Source organism: Ahaetulla prasina, chromosome 16 (genome assembly GCF_028640845.1).
Source record: "Ahaetulla prasina isolate Xishuangbanna chromosome 16, ASM2864084v1, whole genome shotgun sequence".
Classification (NCBI taxonomy): domain Eukaryota; kingdom Metazoa; phylum Chordata; class Lepidosauria; order Squamata; family Colubridae; genus Ahaetulla; species Ahaetulla prasina.
The window spans coordinates 2,197,087-2,219,755 of NC_080554.1; the positions used below are offsets into that span (position 1 = coordinate 2,197,087).

The following is a 22,669-nucleotide window of genomic DNA, read 5'->3' on the forward strand; positions in this document are numbered from 1 at the left end:
CCAGAACGGAAGAAGCTTCTTGGGTGGGGAGTGAAATATCTTCAAGGAAAAACACAAAGTCCAGTTGCCCTTTGAAAAAGCATTTTTTGGGACAGCCATGACCTGGATGACGGAGAATCTCAAGAGATCATTGTGTCGTGTCCCACTCCTCCGCTGACGGCCGGGTCAGGGAAATCCAAATCAGGTGTGCCTCTGCAGCTCTGCCAAAGTCCTAGCAAAGTCCTCAGGGCAGGCAGGAGACCAGAAAGTGACTTCAGCAAGATAAGGTAGACTTTGCCTGACTCAGAGAATGCCAGAAAGCAGATCCTTTATATAGGCCACGGGGTGTGGCTCCATGACTCAGCACTTATCCAGGCCTGTCCCTCCCTTCCTTCTGTTGCCGCCGCCTATCAATTCTCCTGAAGCGAGGATCTCTCCAGTCTGCAGCTGTTGGTAATTGACCTTCCTCAGGCTCACATGCTGTGAGGGAGGGGGAGGGGTCTAATTGCTCCGTTTGCCTGGGCATGGAGCCAGGGCTGGGGGCTGGAGGCACTTCTTCCTCCTCGGCCTGTCTGGGCATGGAGCCAGGGCTGGGGCCGGGAGGCATGCTAGGACATTCCTCAGCGTTCGGAAGCAGATAAGACGGGCCCGGCTGCAGGGAAAGCGGACGAGGCACAACACACTGGAGGAGGCTAACACAAACCTTGTCTTGTTTGAAGGTTGTAGTAGGGATGAAGAGGCTTGGTCAGAACCTCCAAGCAGCCCAGCGCTCCTTAGAGATGGACATTAAGGCCCTCAAGCATCTGCTCTCCAAGCTAGGTAAGTCCTCAGTTTACGGCCACGTTGAACTAACCAAGATTAGCCCAATCCAAGCTTGCCTTGTTCCGTGATTCCAGGTAGCCCTTGACTTACGACCACAGTGGAGCCCAAAATTTATGGGGCTAAGCGAGAGAATTTTGATCACGTGACCCTGGGCATCGTAAATGTGAAAATCGAGCATAAGTCACTTTTTCAGTGCTGTCGTAACTTTGAACGGTCACTAAACGAATGGTTTCTAAGTCAGGGTCTACCTGTGCATTTGCTAGCTGGTGATGAAGCAAGTGGTGTTAAAATAGACATTTAAAAGGCATCCGAGGGAGACTTCATCAAACATACCTGGTGGCTTTTAACCTGGCAAGGAATACACCTGTTCCCAGCCTTCAGCATTTCCAGTCATTTCCACTAGAGGGCAGACTCTTCTTTCCATAAATATATATATATATATATATATATATTAATTAAATCACTTACGGATTGAGCTTCCTTGGAGCAATCCATAATTCTTCTTCCTTATTGGTGGTTTCTCAGTGCCAAGATTTTGTAATCTACCTGATGTAATTAACAAATTGGAGAAATTATCCCATAACTTGTTACGTCTACAATTACCCTATCATTCATTAAGATATGATGAACGGTTGCAGGAACTTGGCCTGGCTAGTCTAGTGAAGAGAAGGACCAGGGGAGACAGGATAGCAGCCTTCCAATATCTGAGGGGCTGCCACAGAGAGGAGGAAGGGGGTCAAGCTATTTTCCAAAGCACCTGAAGGCCAGACAAGGAACAATGGATGGAAACTGATCAAGGAGAGATTCAACCTGGAAATGAGGAGGAATTTTCTGATAGTGAGAACAATCAACCCATGGAACAGAAGTTGCCTTCGGAAGTTGTGGGAGCTTCATCCCTGGAGGCTTTCAAGAAGAGGCTGGACCGCCCATCTCTCAGAAATGTGGTTGGGTTTCCTGCTTGGGCGGGGGTGGGGAGTGGGGTTGGGCTAGATGACCTACGAGACCCCTCCCAACTCTGTTAATCTGTAATTGAGCAGCTCAGACAGATACCTTCCTAATTCACAGGCGTATCAGGGGGTGGGTGGGACGAGGTCCGGCGCAATCCGAATGGTTAACGATAGCCAGACTCAATCAGAAGAGTTCGTAGAGTTGATTTCCCGGTCTGGTCTACTTAGCAGGGCTGTGATGTTGGAGCCGTTGAGCTTTTCCCTTAGTTTCAACGCTCTTCTTTTGCTTCCTCCCCATCCCCACTTCTCCAGGAAACCTAGATCACTCGGCAGCTGTGCTCCATGCCAGCCGGGTTCAGCTGGCAAGCTTGAGGCTGCGCCTGGCAGGACCTGGTGGCCTGAATCAGACCCTGGGAATCTTGGTACAGGAAGCTGAGCAACAACGGGTATCGTTGGAGGCCTTCGAAGAAGATCTGGAGGAGATCCAGAGCGACAAGGAAAACCTAGAAGCCATTCTTCAGAGCTTGCCCAGCGGCTGTTAGAGCTGAAAGGAGGCTTGCAAAATTGAGAACTGGCTCCGAGGGAATCAATACAGACCCTTTTTAAAAACAAAAAAAACAACCAAAAAAAAGGAAATATTCCCGGAATGCAATTCAGCCAAGGAGACAGATTGAGCCATATTTGTCAGGGAGAGAGAATAGCTTGAGAAAACCATCTGTGGTTCCGGGCTGCCGGAACCAACCTTAAGAATCAAACCCCGAAATGGAGACCTCCCAAATTCATTGCAGTCCTGAGGACTAGAAACCCGAAACAGCCATTTTGCAAGTCTTGGGAAAACTGAGCATTGTGCCCAAGGAGTTTTGGACCGTGGTGTAGGGGAGAGAGATTCTAAGATATTGGCAGAGATTTGAACCCCGATGCAGAAAAATGAAAAATTGGCTGCCAGGATCGGGAGTAAATCCGGTACTGGGGATATAGAATTTGCTTGTTTCCAGTTCTTCAGAAGTTTGAGAAATGCTTAAAGAGAAAATCTCGTCTTCTTTTTAAGGCAAGCTTTAAAAAAACCACAAAAGCATGTCTCTTAGCTGTGCGATTGAATAGACAAAACGGTGGTGAAATTGACGCAGGTTGTGCCAATATCTTATGAAATTGACCCATCCACAATGGTGAAAACTGGACAAGAAACAACTGTTTGGGAAGCCGAAGATCCCAAATTTTGACATTTTCCCGTCCCTTGTCCCGAAAAAATACCACCCTTCGCCAACCAAGAACCCAATGTCACAACGAACCTGCCATGTTCTAGGATGCAAATGGCGGAACGCTTCTTCCAAATGACAAATCCTTCTCGTATTCAGCAATCTGGAATCCATTCTCTCGCTGACATAAAAAGTAATTTCAGCCCTGTTGAGCTTAAGAGAGAAACTCTGCGGTTACATATAATCGGGAAAGCTTTCTCTGAGTTTTTTTTTTTAAAGAATACGGGATTTGTACTGTACATCTACGTGTGTCAATATATCTCTTTTCCTGACCCCCAGCTTTTCAATCCTGCTTTAAAACGGCAATGAGATCTTATAGCTGACGGTGTGAATGTTTACAAATATCTTATCTTTGGTTTGTTGTTTTTTTTCCAGCCTGGGCAGGAGACTCTGGGATTGTATTCGTTAAGGATCAGCAAATGGGATGCTAAATCCATATTACGCCCATCTACACCCCGGAGGGATTATCCTCTTTACATCCTAACTCCCTGCATGCATAAATCGATCGATTTGCATTTTTAAGTATTTAAATGATGCCTTTCCTTGGAGCTCCCGTCACCTCCGAAGAACGAGACAAAAATTGCTCAGCAAGAATACCGAGCGGTTCAAATTAACAGACACTCCAGCCCCTTTAAGATTCATTTCAGGCTGATTAATAACAGCGTATTTAGCTGGGAGCCAGGATGGGTTGGGTTGGCAGGACGTGGTAATCCCTAAACTATGATTGATAGGCTGCAAAGGGCCATCCTGACAAGAATAAGACCAGAAAGGGGAAATTTATAGCTTTGTATGCAATGCAGACAGTCCTTGACTTAACAACCACAATTAACCCCAATTTTAATAATAATAATAATAATAATTTAATTTTTATACCGCCCTTCTCCCGAAGGACTCAGGGCGGTGAACAGGCAGATAAAATAATACAATATATTACAATAAAAACACTATTTAAAAAACTTATTCAATTGGCCTAAATTTAAAATACAATACAAAATATAAAATAAACCCCAATAAAATCCATGTTTAAAAACCCTATTTAAGCCAGTCCTGCTCGGAAGAATAGATATGTCTTCAGCTCGCGGCGAAATGCAGCGATCAACTCTTTAGATATCACGGAACTACAGCTCCTATCATCCTCTACCCATTCCTGTGCTGGCAGGTGCTCCTGGGAGTTGTAGTCCAGGAAGGTTCTTTTGCAGAACTTCTTCCTAAAATTGCAACCTCCGTTTTTCAATCCAGAAAGATCCAGAAGGGGCGCACACAGATAGCTACTTAATGAATCATGCGAGCTGCCACTGCTTCTTCTATTTATTAAATTACTTTTTATTGAGGAAGAAATGACATGCAAAGCGGAAGGGAAGCGAAGAAAGGAAGAAGATAAACAGCGTGAGAAAAGAATAAAAGGAGGAAAAGGAAATGAAAAATACAATACGATACAATACAATTTATTATTACAGTCTTAGACCAGAACAAGAAAGGAAAAATAGAAAAAGAAAAGTTAAAGAATTGTGCTTGTACAGTAGTGGCCAAAATTGTGGAAACCTTTTGGGAAAAGTGTATTTTTGAAAACCATCTAATAACATCACTGGTTTTTTTTTGAGTAGTACCATAAAATTATATATCAATGGAAAGATAATTTAATCAAGAATGTAATGCAATAACTTTTATGAAGGGTTTGCTATTAGAATAGCAGTTACAGTATAAAGAAGAAAAGTGAAACACGTAGAAAAAAATGAGATATACAAAAATTATCACGATAGAAAAAAGGAGATATGCAAAAATGATCCCCAGGTCAGTGAATACTTTGTTGGGTAACCTTTAGCATGAATGACAGCCTTACAACATCTTCCCATGGAGTGAACCAAGTCTTTGAGTTCTGCAGCTGTTAGGATAATGTGAAACCAAGATTGAACGATGGCTTCTATTAACTGGGTTTTGTTGCTGGGTCGTTTCTGACTACCAAGTTTCTTTAGTCGGCTCCATAGATTTTCAATTGGGTGAAGGTCTGGGCTGTTCCCAGGCCGTTCCAGCAGCGGAACAGGATTATCTTGAAACTCCAAAAAGAGAGAGAGAGAGAGAGAGAGAGAGAGAAGTGGTGTTATTAGCCATCAAACCTCAAAAACACACTTTTCCCAAAAGGTTTCCAGCAATTTTGGCCCCTGCTGTAAGATGATCACAGCTAAAACTTTGGAGGAGAAACACAATGGCCCAGGAATGTTGTCCTGGGCCAATCATACTTGGAAGCAGTGATGGGATTCAGCCAGTTCACACCACTTCGGGAGAACCGGTTGTTAACTTTCTGAACAGTTTGGCGAACTGGTTGTTGGAAGAAATCATTAGGGCAGAGAACCAGTTGTTAAATTACTTGAATTCCACTACTGCTTGGAAGGAAACTGGCAGGAACAAGGATTCCCTAAATCTCAATCGTTCCTTCTTCTTCCCACCCATCTCTTTAAGGAGACGGCCAAAAGTGGGTGTCTTCTGCTTGTTATTTTTGTTTTCTTCCTAGTCCTCTGCTCTTCACCATCCAATGTCAGGTTTCAAACTCTGGTGAGGAGATAAACGGAGACTTCCCAGGGCCGAATGATGTTTGCGCGCAAGGATTCCAAAATGTTAGTAATGTCCTTGCGGGAAATCTACTCTCAAGTGTTGGAATCTGCTCTCTTGATTATCTCTCTCTCTTTTTTTTCTTTCTTTCTTTCAAGGTGGAGGATCAACGGGTTGGGTTGTTTTAACACTCGCTTTGGCAGGGCTTAAAAAGATACGGAAGGAAAGAATTCGGATAAAATACGCAGAAGGGAAGGTCACGTGACACACACACACACACCCCAGAACACTGCGACCGTCGTAAATACGATTCAGTTGCCAAGTGGCTCGATTTTGATCACGTGACCCTGGAGGTGCTCCAACAACGGTTGTTAGTGTGTGAAAAGCGGACGTCAGTTGCTCTCTTCTGTGCCGTTGCAACTTCGAAGGGGGTCACTAAGTGGCACAATCGGCTTTCCGTGATGTTAACGGTTTTAGCTCCAAGATCCGGTGTTTGGGCAGCTGCAATAAAGCAAAGATATTAAAAAGGAGTGAAACGCTAGAGGGAAGGAAAAACTTGATTCGGCCCCTGGATCTGCAGGAGACCCACGTGATGGGCAGGGTGGAGGAGGAGACCCTCCCTGGGCTGCTCTCTCTGTCCTCGGCCAAGTTGACAAACCTCGCCAGGAATGCTGTGGATAATAAGTGCTTTGGGCCTTTCAGGCAGTGATTCAGAATCTTGGCTTAACTTAGGTGGGTGGGTGGGTGGGTGGGGGGCCCTGGGAAGGGCCTGCTTGGTCCACGCCTGTTTGGTTGCATTTCTGAACCAATATATAGATATATAGATATATATATTCATTCCTAGGAAATTTGAAAGCAGAATAGAGCAGGGATGAACTCTTTCTTTCTTTCTTTCTTTCTTTCTTTCTTTCTTTCTTTCTTTCTTTCATCTGTCTTTCTTTGTCTTTCTGTCCTTTCTTCTCTCTTTTCTTCTCTCATCCTTTCTCCATCTATTTCTCTAATTTTTTATTTCCACTTTTTTCCATCTCTTCCATCTTTTTTCCTTCCTTCCTTCCTTCCCTCCCTCCCTCTTTTTCCTTTTCTTTTTCCTTTCTTCCCATCCCTCCCTGCCTTTCTATATTCCTTCCTTTTATTATTTCTTCCTTCTCTCAGCTCTCTTCCCTTCCTTCCTTCTGTCCATGCAGCTCTTCCTTCCTTCCTTCCTTCCTTCCTTCCTTCCTTCCTTCCTTCCTTCCTTCCTTCCTTCCTTCCTTCCTTCCTTTTTCCTCTTCCTTCCTTCCTTCCCTTCTCTTTCCTTCCCTTCCCTTCTTCTTCTATCTTCCTTTCCTTCCCTTCCCTTCCCTTCCCTTCCCTTCTCTTCCCTTCTGTTCTTCCGTCCCTTCCCTTCCCTTCCCTTCTTCTATCTTCCTTCCCTTCTTCTATCTTCCTTCCCTTCTTTCTCTACCTCCTTTCCCCTTTCCTTTCCTTCCCTTCCCTTCCCTTCCCTTCCCTTCCCTTCCCTTCCCTTTCCTTCCTTGGGTCTGCCTTTGCACCTCAATCCACACCTCATAAACACAGCGGGGCAATTTCTCATGATTTCCCCGGGATGAGGAAAGATAGCAGTATAACAAAGTTGGAAGGGACCTTGGAGGTCATCTAGCCCAACCCCCCTCCCCTACTCAAGCAGGAGACCCTTTACCATTCCAGCCAAACTCTCCTTGAAAGCCTTCAGTGATGGAGCCCCCACCTACAACTTCTGGAGGGGGAAGCCCTTCCACCCATTAATTATCCTCACTGTCAGAAAATCCTAGGTTTACGCTTAGTTCCAAGTTTGTTTTTGCAAGGGTGGGAAACCCGAGAGTCTTGCGTTGTGCTAACCCAACGTCCAGCTTGGGTTATTTATTGTGCGCCTCCAGCCTCCTTCCTGAAACCAAGTTCCTGATTATTGTAATAACCCTCTCTGCCAATGCCCGGAGCGAGGGAGGCATCCATGGCACAAACAAGGAAGGGGTTAACTTGCCAGCTTGCTTTGCAACTGTAGAAGAAGGGGAGGGAGGCCCCGGCTGTGGGGCTAGCTGAGCCCTTTGCAAAGCCTTTCCTCCCCCAATCCCAGCAGAGGGACCGCCACTCAACCCGGCTTGTGAATGGCTTCATTGAAGAGAAATGGGCTGGCTTAGGTGCACAAAAGTACGACTCCCTCTCAGCTTGGCGCTGGCAAACGAGACACTGACGGGGAGGGGAAAAAAAAAACCCAGCACAGCAAAGGGCTAGGGGAGAATTTCCAGCCCGTTTCCCCTCCCAACCCTCCACAACCGGCTCACCAGCATCCCACCATGGCTGTGATGCTCAACAATGCCCACCAAGGTACGTGTGTGGCGGAAGGGGGGTTAGTTAAGGGGAAGAAGGCTCCCTGCATGGCTGTGTGATGGTGTTAGAAAACTCCCAAAGTTGCTTTCCCAGATACACAAGATTGCTTGTTTGGGAATGCAAGGGGGGAGTGTATGTGTGTGGTGGTCTTTTTAATTCCCCTGGGACACCTCCACTCTCTTTTGAAGAAGACAGGAGGAACGGGGCTTTGCTATTTGCTTCTCTGTCCTCTTCTGTGTTGTTGTTGTTTTTTTCCCCTTTAAGGATGTGACTTTGAGAAGGGGAATCTTCTTGAGAAAAAAAATATCTTTTTTTCTTTCTTGACGGGATGTTGTGTTGGAAATGTACCTTGATGAAGGTATCTTTTCTTTTATGTACACTGAGAGCGTATGCAGCAAAGACAAATTCCTTGTGTGTCCAATCACACTTGGCCAATAAAAAATTCTATTCTATTCTATTCTATTCTATGTCATGTTTGGGGTTGAAAGGGAGCAAGAAAAGTCCCCCGTTAGATAAGGAAAAATTGCCTGGAATTTTTTTTTCTTAAATTAAAAAAAAATTTAACAAAAAAAACCCTGCTTGGAACCCGCACTGCATATCGGACATTAATACAATTGAGCGAGTCCAGAGGTATTTCACCAGAAGAGTCCTCGCAACAGAATCCCTTATGCCACAGGTTTGAAATTTTGGGCTTAGACAATTTAGAACTACGCCGCCTTCGGTCTGACTTAAGCGTAGTACACAAAATTATCTGCTACAGCATCCTACCTGTCAATGACTACTTCAGCTTCAACCTCAATAATACACGAATGCACAATAGATACAAACTCAAGGTAAACCGCTCCGAACTCGATTGCAGAAAATACGACTTCAGCAACCGAGTGGCCAATGCCTGGAATGCACTACCTGACTCTGGTTACATCCCCCAAACCCCCAAAACTTTAAGCATAAACTGTCTACTGCTGACCTCACCCCATTCCTAAGAGGTCTGTAAGGGGCGTGCATAAGCGCACCAGCGTGCCTACCGTCCCTGTCCTAATGTCCCCATTTATTTGTACCCATTTCCTGTGTTCGTAATTGTGTTTATACTTATATCTGTTATCGTAGACATGCTCGACAAAATAAATGAATAAATGAAAAAATAAAATAAAATATCTGACCCATTGCACTCATGCATAAATGCTACCCAGGCAAAACATTCCAGTTTTTCTCCTTTCCTCCGTAATTATTTTTCTGGACTTTCCTTGCAGGGGGAAAAGCGTTCCGTTTGCTGAAAGCTGAACAAGAAGGGAGGTTGGAGGAAATCAACAAAGTAAGTGCAACTTTTTTCTCTCTTGCCGAGTCGAACCCACATTCACGCAGCTTGGATTAAACCCCGTCAGCGACAAACCTTGCAAATCTCTAAGCGTACAATTTCTGGCAGCTTTCTCCATTCGGGTTCGCCTCACTCGGTCTGTGCCTTCCTGTGCCTGGCAAAAATCGCTTTGAGGTTTAACCCAGTAAAGGGAAACAGCCAGTCAGTATAACCAGGATAGGAAGAAAACCAGGTTAGTGGATGGGTGTCTGAATTGGGATCCCGGGGTTGGTGCAACGGTAGTAAGTGTGAAGTCATTTCTTTCAGGGCTGTTTTAACTTCGACCCGATCACTAAAGGAACGGTTGTAGATCAAGGACCTCCTGTATCTTGATCCAAGTTGAATGGGAGCATTTAAACAGATTTTCGTAGAGTTGAGACTAACTTTTGGAGACCAGGTGGTCCGTTTTGATTCCTCCCTGCTGATCGTTCACAGAAAAATAAGGATTAATTTATTTTGCAAAGCACCAGAAGGCAAGACAAGAAACAATGGATGGAAACTAATCAAGGAGAGAAGCAATCTGGAATTGAGAAGAAACTTCCTAACAGTGAAAAGACAATTAAACAGTGGAACTCCTTGCCTCCAGAAGTTGTGGAAACTCCAGTATGAAATGGTCTAGGGTCTCCTGTTTGAGCAAGGGGTAGGACTAGAAGACCTCCAAGGTCCCTTCCAACTCTATTCTATCCTAGCTCTTTCGAGGACTTCCATGGACCTTCCTGTCCCTTATCTTCCCCATTTTCAGCCTTCATCCTTGCCAGCTATGGTATTTTCTAGTTAATTCATCATCCACTCACCTTGCGGTGCCCAAAATCTGTTCTGTGAGCCAAGAAACACTCAACTTTTTTTATTCAGTCTTTTTTTCTTCTTCTTATTATTTTAACCCTGCACTTTCCTTCTCCAAAGGATGAACTATCAGGGCATTTGGTGAGTTGCCAAGAAGAGAACACAAAGGGCGGAGAGGCACAATCTCAGACTGACAGGAGGGGAAATTCCAAAATTATTTTAGAAATTATGATTTCACAGAAAGAATAACGGAAGCTTGGAACCAACTTCCAGCTGAGATTGTGGATCAGTCGTAGTAACTGAATTCAAACATGCTTGGGATGTAGCAATGGGTGGCTGTGAAAGTTGGACCATAAGGAAGGCTGAGCGCCAAAGAATGGAGGCCTTTGAACTCTGGTGCTGGAGAAGACTCCTGCGAGTCCCTTGGACTGCAAGGCCATCCAACCGGTCAGTCCTAGAGGAGATCAACCCTGACTGCTCTTTAAAAGGCCAGATCCTGAAGAGAAAACTCAAATACTTTGGCCACCTAATGAAGAGGAAGGACTCACTGGAGAAGAACCTCATGCTGGGAAAGATTGAGGGCAAAAGAAGAAGGGGACGGCAGAGAACGAGGTGGCTGGATGGAGTCACTGAAGCAGTCGGCAGGAGCTTAAATGGACTCCAGAGGATGGTAGAGGACAGGAAGGCCTGGAGGAACATGGTCCATGGGGTCGTGATGGGTCAGACAAGACTTCGCAACTAACAACAACAACAACAACAATGCTTGTGATAAACACGTGTCCATCACCAGACCAAAATGTAAAAAATGGAAATAAAAATAAATAAAATACTGTCTCTCCATTACCTCCCTCCCTCCCTCTCTCTCTTTCTGTCATCTCTCTCTTTATCTCATCTCTTTCTTAGAGATGTCTTTCTCATCTCTCTCTCTCTCTCTCTCTCTCTTTGTCTAATCTATTTCTGTGCCATCTTTCTCTCTCTCTCTCTCTGTCATCTCTCACTTCTCTCTCTTTTTCATCTCTTTCTCCTTTGCTCCCTTTCTTTCTCTTTGTCTCTCATCTTTCTCCCTTTGTCATCTCTCTCTCTCTCTCCCCCATCTTCTCTCTCTGTCATCTCTTTCTCTCCCCCCCTTCCCAATGTCATCTCTCTCTTTCTCTCATCTCTCATCTTCCTCCTTGGCTCCAACCGTTGAAGCTTTATTTTGCATTTGCGGTGTATATATATATATATATATAAAGCTGCCTGTTGTCTTGGTGAAAAACTTTGGATGTGGGTTTGGGAGCAGAGGCGTGGAGAAACGTGGAGGCTGGCGATCAGACCAGCCAGATCTGCACTTTCTGATCCCTCCCTACGTTTCAGAATGGATCATCCCCCAAGCGTAAAAGGCTCCGATTGTCCCTCGCCAGCTCAGCTTCAGTTCTTCACGAGAGAATGTGCTGGCTCTTAGAAAGAAACTGCATGGCTCTTGTTTGATGCAATTCTAAACTGATTTCCAAACAGCCCTCTGGCTTAAACTGATGATTTATGCAACCCACGTCTTTCTCTGTTTGGTGTTAGCCTGCAAAAGTTGGAAAAACCTGCTTCGGAAGTTTCAGATAGTAAACTTCCAGGAATTTCTACCCTTCCTGTTCAAAAGGGTGTGTGCGTATATGTGTGTTTTTAAATCTTAAAAATAAATTCCTTTGGGGTATGGCGGAGAGTTATGAAAATATATCTCTCTAGGTTCTCAAAAGGGATATTTTTTGGAGGGTGCCTTTTGCCAAAGAAAAGAGATAGGGAACTAGCTGGATTTGAGAGCGAGGAGAAGATGCTTAAAGACATGGGAGCATGCCAGCAGAAGCTCTGTGACAGGATTATAGGTAGTCCTCAACATACGGTCAAAACTGGAGCCTCTGAAGTTGGGCGGTCAATAAATGAACGTAGAATAATAGAAGGGACCTTGGAGGTCTCCTAGTCTAACCCCCTACTCACGCAGGGGACTCGATCCCATTCCAGACAAACGGGTATCTAGTCTCTTCTTAAAAACCCTCCAGAGATGGAGCCACCCACAACTTCTGGAGGCAAGCTGTTCCGCTGGTGAATTGTTCTCACTGTCGGGAAATGTCTCATTAATTCTAGGTTGGTTGGGTCTCTTCTTGGTTAGTTTCCATCTTTTGCTTCTTATCCTGCCCTCAGGTGCTTTGGAACATAGGAGAAGGGTGGTCTGTGGGATCCTTGGTCCTCTCTGAGCTCGGTTGTTTTCTTGAAGATCTCATCACTAACGCTGATGATGTTACCTAGTTTGGTAATGAAATGTCTGGAAGAAAACAACCAAGCTCAGAGAGCACCAAGGATTGCCTGGGCAGGGGGTTGGACTAGCAGACCTCCAAGGTCCCTTCCAACTCTGATATTATTATATTAAGGTCTCCTGTTTTGTCCAGCGGGTTGGACTAGAGGACCTCCAAGGTCCCTTCCAGCCTTGTGCTTCCATAAGTAGAGGATTATCTGCATTCCATTTGTCTGAATTGACTTTCCTTCTTATGCATCCCACGGGAGTTTGGCTTTGCTGACACAATTGTTCATTATCTCTGCTCAAGGCTCTGCAATCTCTACTGCAAGATAACGTCGTTGTTGAAAATTGACTCCTAACCCTCAGTCTTAATTCAGGGACTGTCTCTACGGTTTAGTGCTGTGTTTTTCTTTCTGGCAGTTTCTTTCCTTTTTTTTTTTTTTTTTAAACCGAATGGCCCAATTTTTGCAATATTTCCCCTCCCTGCAACACCTAACAAAGCTATTTTCATTGTTCGGTGTGTAAAGTGTTTAAATTTGGCTTCCCTGATAAAATTGCAAAGAGATTATGATTATGTATATTGGTATTTCTCGACTTACGGCCACAATTGAGCCCCAAATTTCTGTAAACACACTTTGTTTACCGAGGCAACACACAAAGGAAGCTGCTGGAAGATGTGATTGTTGCTTAAACCTATGGATCATCTCCTTTTTTTAAATCCTTTTTTCCCCTCTGTTACAGGAGTTTCTCTGCGACCCAAAGTTTAGCGATGAAGAGGACCTGGAAGAAAAGCTTGCGGTTTTTAAAGGTACTACTAGTCCACATTGAGTGAACCACCTGTAGAAAAGAATTTTCCTTTGAGTTAGGGCCAGAAGCACTGCAATTGTCCAGAGGATGGGGAAAAAAACCAATGCTATATGATAATCCCCAGAGTTATTATTTTGGGTAGATCCATGCCTCTTAAACCATGCTGGACGGGGAATTCTGGGAATTGAATGCATCTTAAAGCATTCAGACTGAGGGATTCTGGGAGTTGAAATCCATGTATCTTAAAGCATGCTGGATGGGGAATTCTGGGAATTAAAATCCATGCATTTTAAAGCACTCAGACTGAGGGATTCTGGGAGCTTGAAGTCCCATATCTGGGAAATACCCTGGACCAGATTTCAGTTACCTGGAGAATAAAAGTCTACCTAAGCCAAGGAGAGAGGAAATCTTTCAGTCGTCCCCCACAGTGGATAGAAACCAGTTCTTCGCCTCATTTTTAGGGAGATTGGTGATAATTCATTCTCTTTTTACCAGTCAAAATTACTTCCAAAAACTACTTCCATTCACCCTCCTCTTTTTCTTTCCTTCTACTTTTTAAAGTAAAGATGGAGGACACGTTCAAGTCCTATTATGCTCTCCTCCAGCTTGAAGTTCTCCAGATGTTTGGGGCCACCACCTCCCTGGCTCCAAATCCAGCACATCTGGAAGGGATTTTGCATCCAACCACTGGCCAGGTTTCGTGGCCAAATCCGATCTGAGGAACTGGCAATGGTGGCTAGTTGTTGTTGTTTTTTTTCCAGCTGGGAAGCGGGATTAAGAATGTGTCTTTGGCTACAAGATCAGGGTGTGGGTGAGAACTGGGAATATTATTATTGCCAATGCAACAGATGGGATTGGAACCTCTGATTTTTAAACATGTTTGGCCTCCTTCGAGATCTCGTAGACCACACCCGTATGGTTTCACAAAAACAACTGGATCATCAAGTAATCGACCAGGCTCGGTTTTGCAAAATATACTCAACCAGGAAAAGTAAACAGGATTGACAACTGATCAGGAAGTAGTCCTCAACTTAGAACCATTCGTTTGGCAGCGGTTCGAAGTTACGACGGTGCTGAAAAAATGTGACCGACCATCAGCCTCCGCACTCACTACGTTCCCCGCCGTCGTGGGATCAAAATCCTGCCTCTGGGAGGAATCGAGAGACTCGGAAGTTGTGAAATGAAATCCATGCTTGCAAACGGTCTTTAGAGGACTGAGGTTGTGTTGATTGCGAGACGTGCAAAGCCTACACACTTTTTTTCTCTTTCCAAATCTTTGCTCGTGTGTACTTCCGAGTTGGCAAACCCAGCATTTTTCTGACCAAAAACTTTTCTCTTTTAGAATAGAATAGAATTTTTTATTGGCCAAGTGTGATTGGACACACAAGGAATTTGTTTTGGTGCATAAGCTCTCAGTGTACAGACTCAATAATTTTGGAACTGATTAACAATCAAGCTTTTGTTCCTACGTCTTTTCTCCCACCGGATACAAAGTTCACAGAAACTCACAAAACTACCCTGCAAACTTGGGATTTGTATTCCCCCCTCCCCAGTTATAGTGAAGATATGTACAGGCAGGATCTCCAAGGTTTTGTTGTTGTTGTTTTTTTTCAAAATCTTCTGGGCGCAAAGCAGATTGGAGAAGCCAGGGTAGTTTTCTCCTCTTAAAAGCATTTTTTGTCTCTCGTTTTTTTTCCCATGAAATTTGCTGGGAGCGAATTCTGAGAAGCGTTGAGCATCAGCAACGCCACGCTGGAATTTGAACCTTCAACTCATTTGTGCAACACGTTAAGCCAGGAAGAGCAACAAGGCAAGGATTAACCTAAACCAAGCATTCAGCAGGTTGCTGGAGAGCGCTTAAATCATCCGGTTTAAGCCTGTTTTATGGTTGGGTAGGGTTGGGGGGGTATTTTTATGATACGGCCCCACGTCAAAGAAAGGCATGTTACTAGACAGCCTAAAAGTGTGATAAACAAACAAGAAGGCAACAGGATTTTAGGTTTTGTAATTTGACTTCCTTCCTTCCTTCCTTCCTTCCTTCCTCACTTATAACTAGATTCCTTCATCTCTCCCTCCCTTCCTTCTTTCCTCCCTTCCTCGTCTTTTTTTTCCCTTCCTTTTCTCCATCCCATTTTTCCTTCTTCCTTTCTTTGTTGCCCTCTCTTCCTCCTTCCCTCCTTCTGCATTCTTTCTTTCTTTCATTTCTCCCTCCTCCTTCATACTTCTCCTTCCTCCTTTTTCTTTTGCCCTCCCTCCTCTCTCCTCCCTCCTTTCCCCTTCCTCCTCTCTCCGTCCTTTCTTTCTTTTTCTTGTCCTTCCTCTCTCCCTCCTCCTTCCCCTTAGTCTTCTTTCTCTCTTTCCCCCCCCCCCGCCTTTTCTTCTTCTTCTTCTTCTTCCATTTTTTTCTTGCAATATCGAGCACCCCTGCCTGATCTCCTAGAAGGAAACAGCTGCATTCAAAGTCTACTTTTCTCTTAAAAAGAGAACTTGGAAACTAGAAGAAAACAAGACATCAAAAGTAAAGCGGCATTGAATGAAATAAAATAGCCGGCAGGAACAGGAAACGAGTCAAGGGCATTTTCCAACATCTTGGCACAGGGATCGTCCTTCAGATTTTTCAAAACAGGGAAGTACGTGTTGCAAGACAAAAGGGCTGAAGAAAAGAAGAAGAAAAAAGAGAAAACCAGGATATTTTCCTTCCCACTGACTAAACTGGATAGCATTTATTTACAATAAATGCAATGGATCAGATCTTTTCCCTTATCTAATGGAGACCTCTCTCTTTCTCTCTCTCTCTCTTTTTTGCCTTGTTTCAACCCAAAAGCTTACAAGAAAAAAAGAAAGAAAACGAGAGACAATGCATTCTTCTGGAGGTCTGCCATCTCAAAGTCACAGCCTCAAAGGAAAAACGGAGGAGGAGGGAGAAGAAAAGAGCAGCCCACACCCCCAACCTCGCCCCCATCCTATTTCTCCGAAACAATGATAACAATGGCTCCAATATGTATATCTTGCATGCTAGCTTGTCTCCAGAAGTTGTGGGTGCTCCATTGCTGGATGGTTTCCAAGCAGAGATCTGTGCGGAATGGCATAGGGCAGGGATAGAATAGAATAGAATAGAATAGAATTTTTATTGGCCAAGTGTGATTGGACACACAAGGAATTTGTCTTGGTGCATATGCTCTCAGTGTACATAAAAGAAAAGATACGTTCATCATAGCTCCCATCACCAATCTCCTTCCACTTATGACTGTATGACTATAACTTGTTGCTGGCAATCCTTATGATTTATATTGATATATTGACCATCAATTGTGTTGTAAATGTTGTACCTTGATGAACGTATCTTTTCTTTTATGTCCACTGAGAGCATATGCACCAAGACAAATTCCTTGTGTGTCCAATCACACTTGGCCAATAAAATTCTATTCTATTCTATTCTATTCTATCAAGGTACAACATTTACAACACAATTGATGGTCAATATATCAATGTAAATCATAAGGATTGCCAGCAACAAGTTATAGTCATACAGTCGTAAGTGGAAAGAGATTGGTGATGGGAACGATGAGAAGATTAATAGTTGTTAACAATGGGTCTAGGGTCTCCTGCTTGAGCAGGGGGTTGGACTAGAGGACCTCCAAGGTCCCTTCCAACTCTTGCTTACTCTACGGTGGTGTGTTCTGAGTTTGGACGGTGCTAACCTTTGCTTCTCTTTTCTAGAAAAATACATGGAATTCGACCTGAATAATCACGGCGAAATCGGTGAGATGCTCCTGTGGCCAATTGACCCCACGTGAAAAGAGCAAATTTTTTGTTTTGTTTTGCTTTCACACGATAGTCCTTGACTTACAACCATTCATTTAGTGACCGTTCGAAGTTGCAACGGCGCTTAAACCCAGTCCCTTGCAACTGGTCCTCGCGCTTAAAACTGTCGCGGTACCCCGAAGTCATGTGATCAGAATCTGGTCGCTTGGCAAGCACCGGCATGTGATTTATGGCAATTGTAGCATCCCCTGGGCTCACGTGGTCTTTGCCTGCGACCCTTCCCTGATGGCTTCTGATGGGCACAGCCGGGGGAGGAGATGGATTCGCTTAACGACCCGCATCACTGGCGTAAAACACTGCATTGGTTCACTCAGCGACTGTTGCAAAACAGAGGCGGCAAAATGGGGGAATGGCTCACGTAAAGTCCTTCCTTGCTTAGGAATGGAAATTACGCTCTCAACGGTGGTTGTATGTCAAGGCCCGCCGGCTGTTGTTTAAAACTTCACAACTAATGCTGTGTTGTGGTTGGTTGCCTGAGAGGGGTGTGTGTGTGTGTGTGTGTGTGTGTGTGTGTGAGAGAGAGAGAGAGAGAGAGAGAGAGAGAGAGAGATGGATATTGCCCACCTAAGTGGCAGAATGGAACTCAGCTAACTGGGCTAACAGCTTGTCATTTGGGAAAGGAGACTACCAGGAAATCTTAGTGTTGGGGACTAGATCACAAAAACCTGAACCTCAGGTGTTTGACAACAGCTGTTCAGGTGTTACAGCTGTTTGAAGCATCCCACTGTCACGCGGCAGCACGTTAGATTTAATTTATTTCAGTTTAATTTAATGTAGCTTTATTGTACTGTATTTTATGACTTTATTTTAAATTATTTTGTTTTAATTCAACTGATAAGCCACCCATCTTACCTCAGGGTCATTCTGGGCAGCTTACAAACCATTTTATGACTTCTTTTGCCGAAAAAGTGGCCTTTAGTCTCAACTTTCGGCCAAGCCGCACACCCTCGCGAACCCTTGGTTCACTTAATGACTGTGGTGCTCATTGAACGGGCCGCCTGCAGGGAGGTCACAAGATTTTGTGACCCCACGACCCCTTTTACGACCTCCACAATTTATGCCCCACTACGGTCATAAGTCGAGGCAAGGGGCAGACGTGCCTCTTCTCTGGTTTTCCGTTAGCGTCCCCCTCTGCAGGCCTTAAGCGTCCTCTCTCCGCCTCTCTGTCCTTCCTCGCAGATCTCATGTCTGTGAAAAGGATGATGGAGAAACTGGGGACCCCCAAGACCCACCTGGAGCTGAAGAAAATGATCTCCGAAGTCACCGGGGGGATCAGCGAAACCATCTCGTACCAGGATTTTGTGACCATGATGCTGGGCAAGAGGTCGGCCGTCCTCAAGCTGTGAGTATCCGTTAAGAGGAGCAAAATGCGGTGCAGTTGATGCGGCGTTTCCAAACAGAGTTTGTTGAAATGAGCCAGCTTGGCTAGCTTCCCAAGAGCTGCCCAGCCACCATTGTGCGTCTGCAAAATTCTCTAAGCCGTTGTCCCAAGTCATCAATTCTAGCCCAGCCTTTCGGTCAAAGAACAGCCAGTTTAAATGTATCAGTGATCTAGGGCTATAAATCCAACATGGATTAAAACCCTTCTTGCCTGCCTGCCTTCCTTTCTTCCTTCCTTCCTTTCTTTTTTCCTTCCTTCTTTGGCAGAAGCTGGGACAAGGCACGGGAGCTCACCCTGTTACACGGCACTAGGGATTTGAACCGCCAAACTGCCAACCTTTCAAACGACAAGCTCGGTGTCTTAGCCACTGAGCCGCGGCGTCCTAACATTCTTCCTAAATAAATCTGTTGATTTGTTTAAATTTATTGGCCCCCAAAACTTCAGAGAACTCTGTTGATGCCCCATCAACAGGGAAAGGAATTCCTCGTGTGTGTCCACCCTCCTCCCCTCCCCGCCCACAACTCCAGCTAAGACTAAAAACTATTTTGCTAAAGATTTTAAAAAGCTAAAATGCAAAAGGAACAAGAACGGAAGGAACAAACTGCCCACTGTCTTTCGATCCCCGTCTCGGTTTCCATTCCTGTTCCAAATTTTGAATCCTGGACGGAGAACAATGACTCCCAACCCTGTGTGGGCACGAGGGATTTGGCTCCTGTTATTATCAAAGCTTTCCAATTCCCCTCCCTTCCCCTCCTCCTTGCCCTCCAGCAACGCGTCCTTCCTCCATGGCTGACCCAGGCCGTTCACCCCAAGATTCGCCAGGAGGAGTCCGTGGGTCGTGATGTCGGAAGGAGAACTTGTAACTGGTGTGGGGTTAGAGAGGCAGCCAACTAGGGGAGTGAGAGGGAGCAGTCTAGCCATCCTCAGCAGAGAAAGTTGGAGAGTTTGGGTATCTACAGGGCACCGCAGGTGAGTAAGCTACAGGCGAACGTCGGTTCTTCTCAAAGGAGTAGAAGAACATAGAATGATAGGCCTGGAAGGGACCTTGGAGGTCTTCTAGCCTAACGCTGTGCCCAAGGCAAGAGTCCTTCAGTGGCTAAGACACTGAGCTTAGTGTCGATCAGAAAGGTCGGGGGTTCGAATCCCTAGCGCAGGCCTCCTGCGTGAGCAGGGGGTTGGACTAGATGACCTCCGGGGGTCCCTTCCAACTCTGCTACTGTTAAATTTTGGGCAAACGGTTGTCCGATCTCTTCTTGAAAACCTCCAGTGGTGGAGGCACCCACAACTTCCAAAGGCAAGCCGTTCCGCTGAGCTGCGGTGGCGCAGTGGTGAGAGTGCGGTACTGCAGGCTGCTTCTGCTGCCTGCCGGCTGCCTGCAGTTTGTCAGTTCGAATCTCACCGGGCTCAAGGTGGACTCAGCCTCCCATCCTTCCCAGGTGGGTAAAACGAGGACCCAGATTGTTGGGGGCAAGGGGCCGACTCTGTAAACCGCTTAGAGAGGGCTGTAATAGCACTGTGAAGCGGTATATAAGTCTAAGGGCTATTGTTCTTCCTCCCTCCCTCCCTCCCTTTCCTCCCTCCATTCCTTCTTTCCTTTCTCCCTCCTTTCCTCCCTCCCTCCCTCCCTCCCTTCCTTCCTTCCTCCCTCCTCTCTCCCTCCCTCCACCTTCCACCCTTCCGAGGTCAGTAAATCGAGGACCCAGATTGTTGGGGGGCCAGAGGCCGAGTCTGTAAACCGCTTAGAGAGGGCTGTCAAGCACTGTAAAGCGGTATATAAATCTAAGGGCTATTGCTACTGATAGATTGTTCTCACAGTCAGGAAATTCCTCCTTAATTCGCTTTGCAGCTCCGTCACTCAAAATACGTATCACAACCGCCAATGTGCAACACCCGCCGGCACGCGATTTATTGAGCTTTTCAACCCCTGGTAGGCCAACCATGGACAAATCCAAGAAAAGAAAAGTTTCAGAACGTTTAATTCAACTACATATGCTAGGTTTGTGGCCGCTCAAGAAATAGTCAGGCAAGGGGAAGGGTGTTGTGGCTCCCAGTGTTTTATTTTTTTTCTGTGGGAAACGGATTCCAAATGGCTCTTTGAATGTTTAAGGTTGCAGAGCAGACCCTTGCTCTATTTTTATTTTATTTATTTATTTATTTTATTTGCATTTATATCCCGCCCTTCTCCGAAGACTCAGAGCGGCTTACACTATGTTAGCAATAGTCTTCATCCTATTTGTATATTTATATACAAAGTCAACTTTTATTGCCCCACCAACAATCTGGGTCCTCATTTTACCTACCTTATAAAGGATGGAAGGCTGAGTCAACCTTGGGCCTGGTGGGACTTGAACCTGCAGTAATTGCAGGCAGCTGCTTTTAATAACAGACTGCATTAACAGCCTGAGCCACAGAGGCCCAAAGGAAGGTCATCATTTGTCAGAAATGGTGTAGGGTCTCCCGCTTGAGCGGAAGGGGGGTTGGACTAAATGACCTACAAGGTCCCTTCCAATTCTGTTAGTCTAATCTGGTAATATTCCATTAACTCGTCTCTCCTTTTCGGTCCTCTTCTTTTAGGGTGATGATGTTTGAAGGCAAGAGTCAAGAAAGCACCCCCAAATGTGCAGGCCCTCCTCCCGAAAGAGACCTCTCAAGCCTTCCTTAAGGGCAGAGGAGAATACGGAACGTTTTCCACCTCCGACGACCGCAAGATCTCTGCTCCGTTGCTTTTAAACCAGCCCGTTTTTAAAGACTCCATCTGAAGGAATGGCAAGGAAAAGTCCGCCAGAGGACTATCTAAGTCCCCCCTAATTTTTATTCTCAACTGCAACCCGGAGAGCAAGGCCCATGGTTCTCCAGGACAGAAGAAAACTCTAAATGCAACAGCCAGATTTCACGGGGCGTTTTCCAAATAGGGGAATGCTCTCCAAAGCCCCGGTTTTTGTTTTTTTTCTCCCAAACCCGAAATAATTCAGATTTTTCTTCACCGCCACTTCTGTTCCAAGCACAAAACTACTTTTCTGAAAACGGCTTTTGTGTGCCGTGGGAAGAAAAACTAACCCCTTTGGTCCAAGGGGAAAAAAAAAAAGAAATCCAGATGGTTTAGTTGGGTCATATCTTTAAGGAGCATAAACCACATACCCAGGTTCTTTTTTGCATCAGGCAACAAGCGTGTTATTTTTACAAAACGGTGATGACACAAAGCGAAAAGGGAAAACCAGAAGGCGTCTTTAGCCTGAATTCAGAGCCAGTCCTAAACCGGATGGGGCGGATTTGAGTGACATCATGGTTAGTTTGGGGTGGGGATGTCTACGTGTGAGAAAAAAAAAACACCGGCACTGTTTTTGCACAACCACCACAAAAGTTCTAAGTGTCTTTCCTGATTTCTAGAGGATTTTGTTTTCTCCTTCTGTCGTCCTGTAAAATGTAAAAAAAACAAACACGTTTTTTTTTTTTGCGATGCTTGGTTTCTTTGTTCAAGCCAATTTCCTTGATCAGGTCAATGTGTACCTTCCCCTCCTTGAGACAGGTAATCCTCGACTTACCAACCATTCGTTTAGTGACCGTTTAAAAGTTACAATGGCACAGGTTAAAAAAGCTAATCTTCGCACTTCACGACGGTCGTAGCCATCCCACGATTGCGTGATCGAAATTCTGGCGCTGGGCAACTGGCATGTACTTATGACGGTTTCAGCGTCCGGGGTGTGTGTGTGTCACGTGATCGTTCTTTGCGACGGGGGGAGGGGGAGCTGGATTCACTTAATGACCATGCAATTCACTTAACAACCGCACAATTTATTGAACAACCATGGCCCAAAAAAAAACAGTGGTAAAATTGCACACGGCTCACTCAACCATCATCCAGACGAAAATTCTGATTTCAATTGTGGTTGCAAGTCGAGGACTACCTGTTGTACGTGCGTTGTAGAATTAGAAACATTTGACACTGGAGTTGGATTTAATCCTCTTAAGGTGTGCTTCTTTTAGTGGCTGATTTCACCCAAGGTCAAGTTTCCGTTGAGTTGAATTCAACTCCTGATGGGTAACTGGACACTCATCAAGTTTCTTTCGTTTTCTTAATATCAATACAAAATAATTCGCTCTTTACTTCTATTGTTTTTCTTTTCTTTTTCCAACTTCCCAGTTCTAACCATTCAGCCTTGGGGGGGGGGGTGTCTCTTGGTCGTCTCCCATTCAAACGCTAACCAGCTTCAACCCTGCTTAGCTTTCCAAGGTCCTCCCACGAGGGCTAGAGGCGCCCCCTGCTGGCTTTCATTCCAAATGACCCAATACAATTCTCAGACTCATCGTAAATAAATCAGTTTTTAGCTTCTGAGGTCTATATCGTGGACACCGGTG

At 45.1% G+C, this 22,669-nt stretch overlaps 2 protein-coding genes across 5 annotated transcripts in view; both read left to right on the forward strand.

Annotated features, from left to right (window-relative positions):
- Window positions 1-3,276, forward strand: part of LAMC3 (laminin subunit gamma 3) — a 51,098-nt gene extending 47,822 nt beyond the window's left edge. For both annotated transcript variants that reach the window (XM_058159651.1, XM_058159652.1), the window contains exons 27-28: window positions 699-798; window positions 2,061-3,276. In XM_058159651.1, the coding sequence (XP_058015634.1) occupies window positions 699-798; window positions 2,061-2,290 (330 nt within the window). In that variant the 3' untranslated portion in view covers window positions 2,291-3,276. The remainder of the gene's footprint in view (window positions 1-698; window positions 799-2,060) is intronic.
- Window positions 52-22,417, forward strand: AIF1L (allograft inflammatory factor 1 like). Of its 3 annotated transcripts, XM_058159692.1 has the most exons (7): window positions 52-55; window positions 7,780-7,894; window positions 9,148-9,209; window positions 13,042-13,108; window positions 16,828-16,869; window positions 18,112-18,274; window positions 20,888-22,417. In XM_058159692.1, the coding sequence occupies exons 2-7, from the start codon at window positions 7,864-7,866 to the stop codon at window positions 20,973-20,975; spliced, it is 453 nt and encodes a 150-aa protein (XP_058015675.1). In that variant the 5' UTR covers window positions 52-55; window positions 7,780-7,863; the 3' UTR covers window positions 20,976-22,417. The 3 variants fall into 3 exon arrangements, with proteins under 3 accessions (XP_058015675.1, XP_058015676.1, XP_058015674.1); XM_058159691.1 differs by lacking the exons at window positions 52-55; window positions 7,780-7,894; window positions 9,148-9,209 and adding an exon at window positions 11,534-11,668; XM_058159693.1 differs by lacking the exons at window positions 52-55; window positions 16,828-16,869; window positions 18,112-18,274; window positions 20,888-22,417 and adding an exon at window positions 15,932-16,224 and having other exon boundaries at window positions 7,075-7,894.
- The last annotated feature ends 252 nt before the right edge of the window (window positions 22,418-22,669 follow it).

Bases quoted from the DNA above. Each gene is read 5' to 3' on its own strand.
- AIF1L (XM_058159691.1), top strand. From the start codon at position 11,549: ATGATTTATGCAACCCACGTCTTTCTCTGTTTGGTGTTAGCCTGCAAA. The intron at 13,109-16,827 runs GTACTACTAGTC...TCTCTTTTCTAG, and splicing joins AAAGCTTGCGGTTTTTAAAG to AAAAATACATGGAATTCGAC. The intron at 18,275-20,887 runs GTGAGTATCCGT...CTCTTCTTTTAG, and splicing joins AGGTCGGCCGTCCTCAAGCT to GGTGATGATGTTTGAAGGCA.